The sequence below is a fragment of the Carcharhinus amblyrhynchos genome, chromosome 3 (assembly GCF_965287045.1).
Source record: "Carcharhinus amblyrhynchos chromosome 3, sCarAmb.v2.hapA, whole genome shotgun sequence".
In the NCBI taxonomy this organism is placed as follows: domain Eukaryota; kingdom Metazoa; phylum Chordata; class Chondrichthyes; order Carcharhiniformes; family Carcharhinidae; genus Carcharhinus; species Carcharhinus amblyrhynchos.
The window spans coordinates 119,131,496-119,147,549 of record NC_137326.1 but is presented as its reverse complement, the minus strand read 5'-3'; the positions used below and the strand labels follow the sequence as shown (position 1 = coordinate 119,147,549).

The 16,054-nt window shown below is 41.6% G+C and overlaps 1 protein-coding gene across 11 annotated transcripts in view; it reads left to right on the top strand.

The window, feature by feature from the left end:
- The window catches only part of mecom (MDS1 and EVI1 complex locus), a 738,436-nt gene that overhangs the window by 680,972 nt on the left and 41,410 nt on the right, over positions 1 to 16,054 (top strand). For 6 of the 11 annotated variants that reach the window (XM_080185869.1, XM_080185871.1, XM_080185867.1 and 3 more), the window contains 2 exons: positions 6,090 to 7,449; positions 9,896 to 9,986. In XM_080185869.1, the coding sequence (XP_080041995.1) occupies positions 6,090 to 7,449; positions 9,896 to 9,986 (1,451 nt within the window). The remainder of the gene's footprint in view (positions 1 to 6,089; positions 7,450 to 9,895; positions 9,987 to 16,054) is intronic. The other 5 variants (XM_080185874.1, XM_080185870.1, XM_080185873.1 and 2 more) reach the window with 2 other exon arrangements.

The window sequence follows — 16,054 nt, the reverse complement described above, 5'->3', positions numbered from 1 at the left end:
CATATTTCCTTTTTGCTGAAGCTTGCCTTCTGCAAGTCTGGTTTGCGATAAATGGAATATTCCCGAGCGTGAAGTGAGTATTTTTGTCACTCCACGTATAGAATTGCCTGGGTTTGCAAATAGGTAGAAAGTTAACTGTATTTGATCTTTTAAAAAAAAATACTCGGGGCAGAATTTTACCAGTACACCCACCCAAGGCTCGTACGATCCCATCTGAGGCCAATGGAGGATGCCATTTTGTGAGCCTTGCCCGCCAGTGGAATCGGGGCAGGCGAACCGGTACAATTCCGGCCTTAAGGCGGGATTTTCCACCCACGCTCACCCAAGACTGGAAAATCCTGCCCGAGGTCAACAATGGGCAGGTTGGGAAAATTCTGCCCAATATATTAGCAATGTGTGATACAAAGCTTGGCCTGTTAGCGTATGGGTCATGTTATCTGATATTTGAAAATGTGATGGGAATCTTTTTGTCGCAATGTAGTAATGAGGAAGAGAACCTTTTGCTTTCCATAATACAGCAAAGGGAAAGGACAGCCTTAATCAAGTCATTTAATCAAATGCAAACTCCTAACTAGTGGGAATCAGTCAGGTCCACTTGGAAATATAATATTTAACTCATTTATACCTGTTCTGTAAAATCATGTTATGTCCAGCTCAGTTATTTTTTAATGATTATGGTCTGTAATACTTTCTGTTTACAGTGCAAGAAAATAAATCTTTCCAGCAAGGTCAAAAGAGTAATATGGCCTAAAAATTGCTATTGCCAATAATAATGGAAAAACACTTGATTTATTCTTTAGCTGCTTTAACAGCAGCAATAATTAATTTACATTAAATGAGTTAATGTTTCCATTAACATAGCGGACAGAGTAATGTCATCTGAACTGCAGCATCCACCCATAATACTTTCCATTTTTCCCCTCTCATGGTATCGCAGTGCAAACACCAAGAGTTTCACCTTCTCCACTCTTCCTCCTGCCTTTTGATGTGAGTTTTGACTGTGTGTATTAGTGCAAAAATAGGGACCATGATCAGGAAGAGGCAGTTTTCTCAGGTTTCAGTTAAGTCAATGGGCTGTCAATTCATACTCGTTTCAGGAAAGGCTGAGTGATATTGTCACTAGACTACTAATCCAAAAATTCAGCTAATGTTCTGGGGATCCGAGGTTTGAATCCCGCCACGGCAGATGGTAGAATTTGAATTTAATAAAAAACCTGTAATTAAGAATCCACTGATGACCGTGAAACTATTGTCAATTGATGGAAAAACCCATCTGATTCACTAATGTCCTTTAGGAAAGGAAATCTGCCATCCTTACCTGGTCTGGCCTACACGGGATTTGCGAGCCACAGCAATGTGGTTGTCTCTGAACTGCCCTCGGGCAACTATGGATGGGCAATAAATGATGGCTAGCCAGCGAAGCCCATGTACCATGAATAAATGTATTTTTTGCATATTTCTCAAAATCAAAGTATGTCTCAGATGGGTGAAAAATCATGAGCAAATTAGCACCAATGTGCAACACTGCATGTTGATCAACAACTGCAGGAGGAAAATACAGATGAATATTTGAGTGTGATCCTTCATCAGAACTCAGCCCACAGATTTTGATTTGATTTATTATTGTCACATGTATTAGCATACAGTGAAAAGTATTGTTTCTTGCACGCTGTACAGACAAAGCATACCATTCATTTGAGAAAGAAATGAGAGCGCAGAAGATGGTGTTACAGATATAGCTAGGGTGTAGAAAAAGATCAACTTAACATGCGATAAGTCCATTCAAAAGTCTAATGGCAGCAGGGAAGAAGCTGTTCTTGAGTTGGTTAGTGCATGTCCTCAGAATTTGTATTCTTTTTCCCAAAGGAAGAAGGTGGAAGAGAGAAGTCCAGGGTGTACGGGGTCCTTTAATTATGTTGGTTGCTTTTCCTAGACATCAGGAAGTGTAGATGGAGTTGATGGGTGGGAGGCCATCTGCCCCAGCCTACCATGTACCATAGAAAACATTCTTTCTGGTTGTATGATAGCTTGTGTAGCTCCTGCTCTGTCCAAGGCCACAAGAAAGTACAAAGGGTAATGAATGAAGCCCAGACCATCCATTGACACTGTTTACTAGCACAATGGAAGATGGTTGTGATTTATTGGTAGTCAGTCATCTCAGCTCCAGTCAACAGCACTACAGGAATTCCACAGGATTATGTCCTGGGCCCAACCATCTTCAGCTCCTTCATCAATTATATTCCTTCCTTCATAAGATCAGAAGTGGGGATATTTGCTGCTGATTTTGTTCAGCACCATTCGTGACTTCTCAGATACTGATGCAATCTATGTCTGAATGCTGCAAGACCTGGACAATATCCAGGCTTGGGCTGACACGTGGCAAGTAACATTCGTGCCACAGAAATGTCAGTGAATGTTCATCTCCAACAAGAGAGAATCTAACCGTCACCCTTTGACATTCAATGGCATTACCATCACTGAATTCCCCCACTATCAACATCCTGTGGGGATTACCATTGACCAGAAACTAATCTGGAGTTTCCATATAAATACTGTGGCTTCGAGAACAAATCAAAAGCTAGGAATCCTGTGGAGAGTAACTCATCTCCTGACTCACCAAAGCCTGTTCACAATTTACAAGGCACAAGCCAGGAATGTGTTTGAATATTGTCCTCTTACCTAGATGAGGGCAGCTTCAAAAACACTCAAGAAGCTTTACACCATCCAAGACAAAGGAGCCCACTTGATTAGCACCTTATCTGCAAACATTCACTCTCACTACCACCGACACACAGTAGCAGCAATGGGTACCATCTACAAGATGCACGGCAGGAACTCACTAGGGTTCTTTATAAAGCATCTTCCAAACCCATTAGCGCTACCATCTAGAAGGAAAAGGGCAGCAGACACATGGCAACAGCACCACTACTAAGTTCCCCTCTGGATCCTCCTTGCTCCTACACTTTTCATTACAAACCAAGAAGAGTGGATTGGTTTTGTCTTGTGAATGTAGAATGTCCGGCCATTTAGGACTATACTGTAGGTGTGTTATATGTTACAATTCACAACCTTATTGAGGGATTTGATTCTAATTTAAAGCAACTGGATCCTGCAAAGATGCATTGGAGTCCGTGTAACGTCTTCCATTTTTGTCTTTAAAATGCCTTTAACCCTTTCAGGTGAAAATTTTTTTGCTTGATAGGTGAAACTACAATTGGCATCAAAATGCACTGAATAAATTGCTAATGCAATTTTTTTTAGGGGGGAGGTGGGTAAGATTGCCCTCAGTTACTGCAAGATAATAAATATTTTGTCTTTAACACACACACATCCCCACACCTTCCCCTCCACCCTCCCCACCCCATCTCTGCTCCAAAGTAATTTCCAACTTCAGTAACCATGAAACCTACCAAATTTGTCATCTTAAAACAGCCCCGTCGTACATTTAAGTCATTACCCCATCTTAAAAGTTAAGCAATTCAGGTAAGTCTAAGATGTGGAGATGCTGGTGTTGAACTGAGGTGAGCACAGTAAGAAGTCTCACAACACCTGGTTGAAGTCCAGCAGGTTTATTTAGAATCACGAGCTTTTAGAGTCACCTGATAAAGGAGCAGCACTCCAAAAGTTTGTGATTCCAAATAAACCTGTTGGACTTTAACCTAGTGTTGTGAGACTTCTTACTGTGCCCAGACAATTCTAAGCCTGAGTTCTGCTGTGGTTTATATCTGATGGTGTGCTTTTTGACCGTCATAAGGATAGATTTTCTGGGACTGTTTAGGTTTTCTGAAGCCTTTTTTATTAGTTGTTTAGATTAGCATTTAGCTGAAAGCAAAGATGTATTGCATAATTACTATATTAAAGTTAGTTGATAGTTTGATTGTGTTACGGTCATCACCGGAGAGCTAGTAGTGTTTTTATTGAAAATCCATAAAATGCTATTAGCTCCCTTCAGTCCAGTGGCATCTATAAAACCCTTCAGTGTTTTCTATTTATCCTTCAGTATTCGATGTGAAAGAGGTTACAGAAACGTTCAAACGCAGGAAGGTTACCGTCAGGAACAGTAAGAGGGGAAACAGAGGACGTGATTGTTGGTCCATGGGAACTAAGAGTGCAGGATGGGATACATTCAATTCGGCTTCCTTCTTTTCTGCCTAAAATAGCAGCTGGATCATTGCATTGTGATATTTTGTCAGTCTTTTACAAATGTTAAAAAAACAGTTGTTGACAAGTGATTCTGAGCACTCAATACCCATTGTTTTAATTCTTTGATGTGCAAGGGATGAGTATGAATGCAGTAACAATTCACCATTAACCAGTGCAGATCCCAAGATACCGACACAGGCTCCAGGATTCTTTTGACAAAGGCATCTGGTTCCATTCAAAAAATGTATTTTATTGCTTAATATGAATTTGGAGCCAAGCACTGCTGTCACCGTTCCAAACTAACACATACACAAAAAGGAAAGGACATCACCTTCTAAACCACTTATTGGTTTATATCCTGGCTTAGTAACATTGGTCAAAGTCTTGGGCATGCAACTAAATTTTGTAACCTCCAAACTGATTCACCTGATCCAAATAAGGGTGATATAAAGTGTACCAGCCAAGTGGTGATGTCAAAAGGTTAACCCATGTGGTCCACCATTGCAATGAAACAACTGTAATAAGTCCCTTCACCAAAATCCCTATCTTTACTATTCTGACAGCAGAACAGAGTATCAGGCAACAGTCTACCTTCAGGGAGTGCCAGAGGAACTGACACTCCTGGTTAAATCCCTGATTGGCCCATCAATTGACCCCTTAATTAGGGAGCTCATATTCCAATAGGCAAACCTCAATGGTCTGATTGAAGTCATTGCGACAATTACATCTTATGATCAGTTTGGATACAATTAAGACATTTACCTGGGTGGAATGGGGCTTTCTGTTCTGCCAGGTAGGAGAAAGTCCTTTAAAAATGCATGCAACAAATTAAAATGTTGTACTTGGTCGCGGTGTGTCAGGCACTGGATGGTGCAATGGATTGTATCTTTTACCTGAGGAACCTGGATTCTAATGCAACTCAAATCAATAGTATTAAAGTATCGTTGATCTGCTGGCTGGAAGCAATCTCTCTGAAATAAACTTGGCAATCCAAACTGATCATAAGATGTAATTGTCGTAATGACTTCAATCAAACCATTGAATTTGATTGAATTAAACTAGCCTCAATTTGGCATTAAACTGGTCAACTCCCTCAAGAGGCTGAAGGATGGTCTAATGTTGGGACAGAGCCCTTTGCATCCATGCTACACTTGACACCAAGTACCTGAAATGAAAAATGCTACATTTTCCATTTCTAAACACTTTCAAAATTCACAAAGAAAAGCAATAAAGGAAAACACTTCCCTCCCAAACCCTTGATTTTGGTGATGGGTTAAGAACCAAACACATTCATTCTCCTCCTGGCAAAGAGTCCACTAAGAGGACAATAGAGTAAACCTGAGGCCTCCAAGAAGCAAATGTCCTCAGTAAATAAAAAAAGAGATTCCTTGCAGAGCAATTATACTATTATTTTTCCAATGAATTTTCCCTTATTTAGTTCTTGTTTTACCTTTTCAGCTTGTTAAACACACAGTGCAGGGTTTGATAGTACATATGGATTTGGTTTATTATTGTCACATATATTGGGATACAGTGAAAAGTATTGTTTCTTGCGTGCTGTGCAGACAAAACATACCGTTTATGGAGTACATAGGGGAGAAGAAAAGAAGATGCAGGATGATGCCAGATCTGTAAAAGATTAAAATAGAAAAGTATTAGATATTTTAAATTGAATTAGCAAATTGAAATTGCCTAGGGGGTGGAATTTTACAGCCCCTCCTGCTGGTGGCATTTTCTGATCCCGCCCTACGCCAATGGCTCACTGCATTTCACGGCCCCTGACCCCACCCCCAACCTAGGGGCAGTAAAATTCCACCCCACGTCACAGATTTCCACCCAATCTTTTCCCCTAACTAAGCCATGTCGATATTGTCACTACTCTGCCTGTACGGGTGCGTGATAATACATTGCTTCACAGCTGACATGTTTTCACTTTTCATACACAGGTGAGGTTTGTCGCAAATCATACACACAGTTTTCTAATCTATGTCGCCATAAAAGGATGCATGCTGACTGCAGAACGCAAATCAAATGCAAGGACTGCGGTCAGATGTTCAGCACGACCTCATCATTAAACAAGCATAGACGATTCTGTGAGGGCAAGAACCATTTCACCACGGGGGGATTATTTGGTCAAGGCATTACGCTTGCAAACGCTCCAGTTCTGGATAAGTCCGGTTTGGTTAACATGAATCATAGCAATCCTGGTCTTGCTGACTATTTTGGTGCGAATAGGCACCCGGCTGGACTAACCTTTCCAGCAGCCCCGGGCTTCCCGTTTAACTTTCCAGGTCTGTTTCCCTCAGGGCTGTACCACAGACCACAACTGATACCCGCTAGCTCACCAGTTAAAGGACTATCAAGCACTGAACAGAACACCAAACACCAAAGCCAATTGTTGACACCGTCCCAGCTGCTGCCGAGCACGCCAGATATTTTGAAAGCTGTCAATCGACAGTCGTCCTCGGATGAAATCCGGCCCGTCGAGATTCCGCCTGAGAAACCGTCCGAGGAGAAGCCGCAGGGTAAAACCAGTGACCAGTCAGAAAGCAGCGACCTCGATGACGTCAGCACGCCCAGTGGCAGCGACCTGGAGACGACATCGGGATCCGACCTGGAAAGTGACGTCGAGAGCGACAAAGAGAAAAATAAAGAAAATGGCAAAAGTGCCGGTGACAAAGTAAATAGCCCTCAGAAAGCAGTCCCGGTAAACAACAATAAGAAGGATTTTTCCAACCACTCCCTCTTTTCTCCTCCACTGGATGAACAGATTGCTGTGACTGGAGCTGTTAACGATTCAATTAAGGCCATCGCCTCAATCGCAGAGAAGTACTTTGGTTCTACTGGACTTGTTGGCATGCAAGACAAAAAAATAGGACCGTTGCCGTACCCTTCCATGTTTCCCTTTCAGTTTTTCCCTGCGTTTTCCCAACCAATGTATCCATTCCCAGATAGAGACCTAAACGCTGTACCTTTAAAAATCGAGCCACAATCGCCAAGTGAGCTGAAGAAGCTAAGGAGTGGAAATCCCGAGTCACCTTTCGACCTCACCACCAAGCGCAAAGAAGAGAAACCCATGCCAGCTGTGACCTTAAAGCCACTGACCTCCCATTATCCCAGTGAAGAGCAGCCGCTGGATTTGAGCATGAGCAGCAGAAGCCGAGCAAGTGGAAGCACCCAGGTAGAACCACGGAAAAACCACGTGTTTGGGGACAGGAGGGACTCTGGTATTGAGCAAGCCAAAAGCTCTGACCATTCCCTGCAGCATGCCAAACCAACCCCTTTCTTCATGGATCCTATTTACAGGTAAGACAATATGCTGCCTTTGGTTTGTCAATGAGAAATTGTTGTACGTATACAAAACTGAGGAGGATTGTTTTGCCACATCTCAAAGTGACAAGGAGTCCCTCGGGGTAGTGTCCTAGACCCAACTATCTTCAGCTGTCTCATCAATGACCTTCCCTCCATCATAAGGTTAGAAGTGGGGATGTTCGCCAATCATTGTGCAATGTACAGCACCATTCGTGACTCCTCAGTTACTGAAGCAGCCCATGTCCCAATGCAACATGGTCTGGACAATATCCAGGCTTGGGCTGACAAGTGGTAAATAACAACTGCCAGGCAATACCACTCTCTAACCACCAACCCATGACATTCAATGGTGTTACCACTACTGAATCTCCCACTGTCAACATCCTTGGGGTTACTATTAACCAGAAACTCAACTGGACTCACCACATAAACACAGTGGCTACAAGAACAGGTCAAGAGGCTAGGAATACTGTGGCGAGTAACTCACCACCTGACTTTTTAAAACCTGTCCGTCATCCGAAAGCCACAAGTTAACAGTGTGATGCAACACTTCCCACTTGCCTGGATAGGTGCATTCAAAAAGCTTGACACCATCCAGGACAAAGGATTGGCACCACATCTACAAACTCCACTGACACTCAGTAGCAGATGTGTGTGTTATCTACAAGATGCACTATAGAATTCACCAAACATTCTTAGACAGCACCTTGCATAACCATGACCACTTCCATCTAAAAGGACAAGGGCAGCAGATACATGGAAACACCACCACCTGCAAACACCCACCCCTCAAGCCACTCACTTGGAAATATCACCATTCCTTCACAGTCACGGGGTCAAAATCCTGGAATTCCCTCCCTAACCCTTACCCTAACTCTAACAGCATTGTCGGTCAAACCACAGCCCATGGACTGCAGCGATTCGAGGCTGTGGCTCACCACCACCTTCTTAAGGGCAACAAGGAATGGGCAATAAATGCTGGCCAACTAGTGACGCCCATGTTCCATGGATGAATAAAAACATTGTAATTTTCAAACCATATTTCCAAAATTTCTGCGACCTCTCACAACTTGACATTGTGTGCTTGGCAAGCATCACATTCGGTGGCATGGTGGCACAGTGGTTAGCACTGCTGCCTCACAATGCCAGGGACCCAGGTTTGATTCTCGGCTTGGGTCACTCTCTGTTCAGAGTCTGCACGTTCTCTCCATGACTGGGTGGGTCTCCTCCCACAGTCCGAAAAACCGTGCTGATTTGATGCATTAGCTGTGCTAAATTCTCCCTCGGTGTACCCGAATAGGTGCTGGAATGTGGCGACTAGGGCATTTTCACAGTAACTTCATTGCAGTGTTACTGTAAGCCTAATTGTGACACTCATAAATAAACTTAAACACATTTAATTTTTCATTGGCTAGATTTTCCTAGTAAACCCTGCTCCTGCCTTGGAGAACTAACTACTTTGTCCAGTTCAGTTACAAACTGCATCTTTCAATGAGAGGAAATAGTTTCATGAGTTAAATTCCATGTTTTTGTCACTGTTTAAATCCCTACAGTGTTATATTTTGTACAATCCAGTTCAGTTAAGCTATTCCATCATTTTGCATTCTCCTTATCTCCAGCAACTTCTTTTGGGTTTATTGGTTTACGACAAATAAACTTGTTCGATTTTTACCTTTTATACTTCCTTTCTTATTTTAAAACATTGTGCTGTGTTTCCTCACTTTTTTATGGTTTTATTTAACTGATAAGCTGCCACTCCAGAGAATGCCAAGGAACCTGTCCCCCTCCATCTACCAATTCAACTCCGTATGAACTAATAGATTCCCAATGAAGTAACATTTCCAATGAACTTTTCCTTCCCTCCTCCTATGTGTTAGGTTCCTTATTTGTTCCAGGGACCTCTATCCAATGGTTTGGCTGAGATCACTGTATAGAGTCACAGGCATGAAATAGAATCCCAACAAGTGCAGAAGGAGGCCATTCAGCCCATCTAGTCAGCACCAATCACAGTCCCAACCAAGCCCTATTCCCATATCCCCACATATTTAACCTGCTAACCCTCAGACGCTAAGGGTCAATTTATCACGACCAGTCAACCTAGTCCCCACATCTTTGGAGTGTGAGAGGGAACTGGAGCACCCGGAGGAAACCCATGCAGACATGAGGAGAACGTGCAAACTCCACACAGACGGTGACCTAAGGCCGGAATTGAACCCGCGACCCTGGTGCTGCAAAGCAGCAGTGCTAACCACTGTCACCATGCCGCCCCCAACCTAACCAAAAGTCGTGATTATATAGATTCGCTTGCATCAGGGTTTGGGCTTGTCATTTGCTAATTGCTTTGGTTCAGGAGGGTAAACTCCTTCTGTGCAGCTTTTTTTCAAATTGTTTTCACCAGCTGAGATTAATTTTGTCAATTTTGTTAATAATTTTGTCAAAGTAGAGTGGAGAAAAGGAAACTTTCTGACCCAGTTGAAGCACTAAAGGAAAAGTACATGAAGCCTGCTCCTGGTTTCTTATTCCATCCACAGGTAAATAAAATTCCTTGTTCATCGGTCATATCTTATCAATGTTAATGCAGTGTTATTCCAGACTATAACTTTTAGGATTATTATGTTTCAATAATATAGTGTATTTTTACTTGTGTGTACCTAGGAATGTTAAGTTTCAGTGTATTATTGTACATTAAATGTCAGAGAATTAAAGATAATAGCATTCTGTATCACGATTTATTGTATGCCAGGACTATTATAATCCAGTTGCATAGCATAGTATTGTATTTCATATACAGGGGCACAAACCCAAGTGCACCGTTTATTGTGGTAAAACATTTAAACCTCAGCCACATGGTGTATAAATACGTTTGTAGAAGCATTGAACCTGGTGAATAGTTATTATTTACAATGCAACTTGGATGAAGGGAACAATATATTGTTGCAAACTTTCTGACAGTGGAAAAGCATAAAGATGAGAACAAGTCTGGAAAGGGATAGTGGGCAAAAATTTGGCACGTTTAGTATTGTGTGGGAAAATGTGAGGTTGTTCACTTTTTGGTAAGTAGAATGGAAAAGCAAAATATTATTTAAGTTAAGAGGGACTATAGAATGCTGGAATACAGAGGAATCTGGATGTCCTTGTATACGAAGCACAGAAGGTTAGCATGCAGGCACAACAAGTAACTAGGAAGGCAAGTGAAATATTTGCCTTTGTTGCAAAGGGGTAAAAAATAGAAACATAGAAGGTAGGAGCAGGAGAAGGCCATTCGGCTCTTGGAGCCTGCTCCACCATTTGGCTCTTGGAGTCTGCTCCACCATTCATCATGATCATGGCTGCTCGTCTAACTCAGTAGCCTAATCCTGCTTGCTCCCTGAAACCTTTGATCCTGTTCACCCCAAGTGCTATATCTAGCTGCCTCTTGAATACATTCAAGGATTGGGGCAGAGGTGTTAGCAAATTTTGCTACAATTGTACAGGGCTTTAGTGAGACCTCACCAAGAGAACTGCATACAGTTTTAGTCTCCTTGTTCAGAATGGATATCCTTGTATTGGAGGCAGTGCAAAATAGATGCACTATTTGGCTCCTGAAAGAAAGATTTGCATTTATATAGCAACTTTCATGACTGTAAAACACTTTATAGCCAATGAGATTTTTTTAATGTAGGGACTGGAGCAACCAATTTGCACACAGACAACAGTGTGGATTGATTGTACAAGATTATTTCTTTTTCTGATCATTGAAAAATAAGTATTGGCCAGGGCACCAGGAATCTTTTACACCCATTGAAGCAAACACAAGGGGCCTTGATTTAATGTCTCATCCAAAACACGGCATCCAACAGTGTAGCATTTGGTACTGTAAATGTTTGTGCATGGCCCTGGAATAGAATGTGTAGTTGGAACCTCATTATGAAGAGGTTGACTTATGAGGAAAGGTTGAGCGGACGGGCTTAAAAGTGATGTTGATCAGCCCCTAGTTGTAAAATCTACTTGAATTTCATTTTTATGGAAGGCAAGTCGAAAGTTGATCGTCTTATTTTTGTATTCTCCTTGGATGTTATTTTCCCAAGAATTGGAGTGGAATTCTCATTTGTTGGGTGGGAAACTCTCAAATGCTGGCGTGAGGACCCAAAAGGCAATGTTTGAGGAGGCAACCAGTTAATTTCCACCTCTGAAATCCTTGTTCAATTAAGGATGGAAGGCCATTAGGAGGCTCCTCAGCACTCTACCCATCAGAGGAAGAAACTGCAAGTGTAGAGAAGTCAAAGACAGGACTGCTTCACATGGAAGTCCTCTCAAAGACTTTTTGAAAAAAACATTTTGAAACAAAAGCTACCAGCCATTTTTGGGGGGGCTGAGGTGGAGATGAGGAAAGTAGTGTATTAAAAGTGATCCAGTAGCATTCCCCTCAATGGAGCAAAAGTTTTGGTTGACCTCAAAAGAGGTCTAAAATAAGCCTTATATTTGCTTTAATAGGCACTTGCTTATGGGTTGCTAGCCATCACCTCCCAAAACATACCATTACCAAAATGGTCAACTTAGAAAGGACTTGGGGCTTGTTTTCTTCTCCCCTGCTTCCAATCTTGCTACAATGGCTGGCTTTCATTAACACTTGGCTAAATGCTATAATTAAAATATTTTCTGCATGATTTTTCTTTCACCATATCTCTAGCATGGTTGAGCAATTCTTGTCCACTCCAGAGGTATTGTATCCTGTGCCCTGGAGATCTCTATCTTCAGTAGGTCTCTATGCTAAGGGCTATTTTGAGAGCACTGTCATCCCCTTCTAACAACAATGTCACAGAATCATAGAATCCTACAATGCATTCGGCCCATCGAGTTTACACCGACCACAATCCCTTCCAGGCCCTATCCCCATAACTCCATGCATTTGCATTTACCTAGCTAGTCGCCCTGACATTGAGTGGCAATTTAGCATGACCAATTCACCTAACCCACACATCTTTGGACTGTGGGAGGAAACTGGAGCACCCAGAGGAAACCCACGCAGACACAGGGAAAATGTGCAAAACTCCACACACAGACGGTGACCCAAGACGGGAATCGAACCCAGGTCCCTGACGCTGTGAAGCAGCAGTGCTAACCAGTCTTCCACGATGCTGTCCCATGTCCTCTGTACTAATATTTCCTTCAACCACAAATGGAGTGTTTTTTAATGTACTGTTGAGAAAAACCAACAACTTGCATTGATATAGCACCTTTAATGTAGTAAAGCATTGCAAGGTGAATGGGAGCACTATCTCGACTTGACCATATATGATTGTTCCTCCATCATTGCTGGGTCAAAATCCTGGAACTCCCCATCTAGCAGCACCGTAGCAACACTTTCGTCACGCAAGATTGCAACACTTCAAATGGGAAGTTTCCCACCATCTTGTCAGGGCAAGGCATCCAAGGATAGGAATGAATGTTGGCCTTGCCAACAATGCTTACATTCAAAGAATTAATATTAATAGAAACGTCAGAAATAGTAAAAGAATTTGACGTACTGTCCAATGAGCCTGTGTTCAATTCCAAGGCCGTGTCATAATATAAATCGAGTTCCTTTTGATGGGCATATTTTGGTCAACGTTCACTAATCGAGGCATTCTGTAAGTGCTGTATGAGCTGAACCAGTCCTTGCTCTTGTTAGATAGTCTGATAGTATGAAGGCAAGCCAAAGAAGCTGATTTTTAGACTTCCAACAGTAGGAGAAGATAAGCGATGAAAGAAAGGGCTCAGCATGTATTTTAAGAAGTGTTTGAGGGTGAGAAATGACAAAATAAGAATTCACAACTCTCCTGGTTCCTATGTAAGACTGTAGCACTATGATCTTGGTCCCATTCCTCAGTTGTGAACTGCTTCATGAGGACAGCCTGCTGTGATATCACTTACTCAAAAGTCCTTAATGAGAAACAAAATATGCCGTAGCAAATCCAATCGTCCAAATCAGAGCACAGAGTGTTCTGAGTAAAGGAATAAGAAACAGATGAGAAATAGTTATTCAGAGTCACTAATTGGAGAGAGAAGCAAATAATGTGATGAAAAGATTGATTAAGGCCCTGCCATTTAGTTCACCTTTGTAATAAAGCTTTTCACATCCAATCGTTTGGGAAATATTCAAAGCAACGGTGAGGCGACAGTGTCTAATAAGCCGTATCATTCATTTCTTATGTAGTTGCACTACAGCACAGTTTTCTGAATGCCTCTTCACTGATTTCCAGCATCAGTGCATAGAAACTGCTGGATCCAGGACAAGTTCTATGACAACTGCTTCCACTTTCAAACATCTGCAATGCATAAGCCAATGCATATGCAGTTGTTTTGAAATCATTGTTCACAGCTATTTAACTGGTAGTAGTGCTTTCCTCAGTGCAATGGGGAGTGTCTGTACAAGCTAGTGTTTGAAAGATTGCTTTCACAGCCTTTAAGGGGGAGGAGCGAGTGTTTAACTCAGGCCACTGGTTACCAAAATCCATAGTCCCAATTTAGAATCCTAGAAACTATAACACGGAATCATGCAATTTCATGACTTTCTCTGTGTGTGCATTAAGTTCCTTGCAGCAGCAAAAATTTGGATTGGTTGAACTCAGCACTTGAGTCCAATTGGCCCTAATGAGTTTTGGGTTTCCCTTGTGTGTGATTCATGCCCCCTTTTCCCTGCTGGCAAAAAGTGGGATCTGTCAGAAATGGGGTGCGACTACCACATCCAGGTCCCGCCTACCATTTTGGAAACTCCATAGTGTCTCTGACAGCATGAAAATCCAGGCCTGAGTGTCTTAGTCCTACGTCCTGATATCTCATTATACAATTGTGCAATCCAGTAGTGTAAACAGAATCCATTTGTTATCAGACCGGAATATGAAATCTTGTGTTTCTCTAATTTTTTTTTCAAAAATGCAATAAGAAACATTTGCTAAAACAAAGCCAGGTATAGATAATTAAACTGCTTTATCTCACTGGCAGCAAGTGAACACATAGTATTAAATGGCAACGTAAGTTCGACTTACTTAACTCTTTGCAAATGTCTTTGAGGAGAAATATGGAGTAGAGCTGAGAGTGCTTGTAACGCTTTTGGGTCCAGTACAAACTGGAATGAGCGAAGATTTTGACAAGAACTAAAGTTCACGAGGCTGAGATTGTGACAATCAGAACAACAGTTCCCATCCTAGAATCCATTGTAAAGCAGAATATGGAGCACTGTCGATTCAAATTGTGTGTTTGATCTCACCTATGGATATGCCTCTTATTCCATGGAGTGATTGAAAATCAAACTTTTTGCTTTCATTCGATTAGCCTTTAATTGGATGTCAAAATTCAGTATCCTATTCTGCCTGGCCACTGCCAAGAATTAACACATCTTTAATATGTGCACTCCGCATGTAACTCAGTCCTGCTAACTGCAATTGGGCACATTCACATGGCCATTCAGCATGCACTCTGCCATGGCCCCAAACCCATACCACCACTCTCCCACCCTACCCTGTATCGCCCACCAATCCCACCTTGGAACATGGGAATGGAATTCTTTAGACTGAAACAGTTAAGAACATTCCCATCCTACTCTTTGAAATATTCATGAGAATCCCAAACTGAATTTCCCACTGCTCTGTCGTCCAAAACAGATTAATCACCAACTGGCAAAAATTGCCGGAACTGTGGTGGAATTTTAAACTGGTTGGATTTCATGTTAATTCCCCCTCTCAGCTATAAATAAATGGAGTGGTGATAAATGAAGTGCTCCAGACTATTGATTGCAAAATAACCACTGGATTGCAGCTTTGCAATTCTTCAGTCACTTCGTGAATTGAAAGAATAGGCATAGAAATTCTTCCTGATTTATGTACAATAATTCAAAGCCAAAGTAATAGAGTTACCCTGGTAACTAAAATATGTTGTGTGACAGCTCTTTTCATTTTTTTTTTGCAACGTGTTTTACTGACGTTTATGCGGCTAAGGGTCCATAGGCAAAGTATTGTGTTTTTTTAAATTTAACATGGATGAAATCATTATAAATGAGAATGATAACAGATGATTCGAGTGTGAATTTAAGAGTTATAGATTCTTACTTTATTTAAACTGATGCAGGGTTTAAAGCTGCCATAAGCCAAATAGACAAATGCTATGTCACAGTTTGATCTAGGCTGATAATTTCCACCCTCACTAAATGTCCAGATAGCCGACCAATTCTGCTACATACATTCCCAACAGTTTGCTTGTTACACTTTGTATTTTCCTGTAAAGGTTTTAAAATGCTGTCAAAATCCAAAAACTTTACACCAGCTTCTTTATTTTCATTACTGAAATCTGGCTTTGTGCAATTACCGAAATGTACCACTTGTTGAAAACAGCAATTCATAATGATAAAAAGGCTTCTGTTTACCTTCCGTCAGCTGATAGGAATCCTGCGACAACACCAGTTGTTAGTGGTACTTTCAGGAAATCAGTGGCAAATAATCATATATTCTTTCAAGGATTAATATTTTTAATATCATATTTGCTTGTAAGCAACCTTATTAGCAGCTGATAAACATATGGCCAGCTCTTCCTTTACCAGGATTCTTACCCAGTGATGATAAAGTTAGGCTGGATAGCGGTAGAG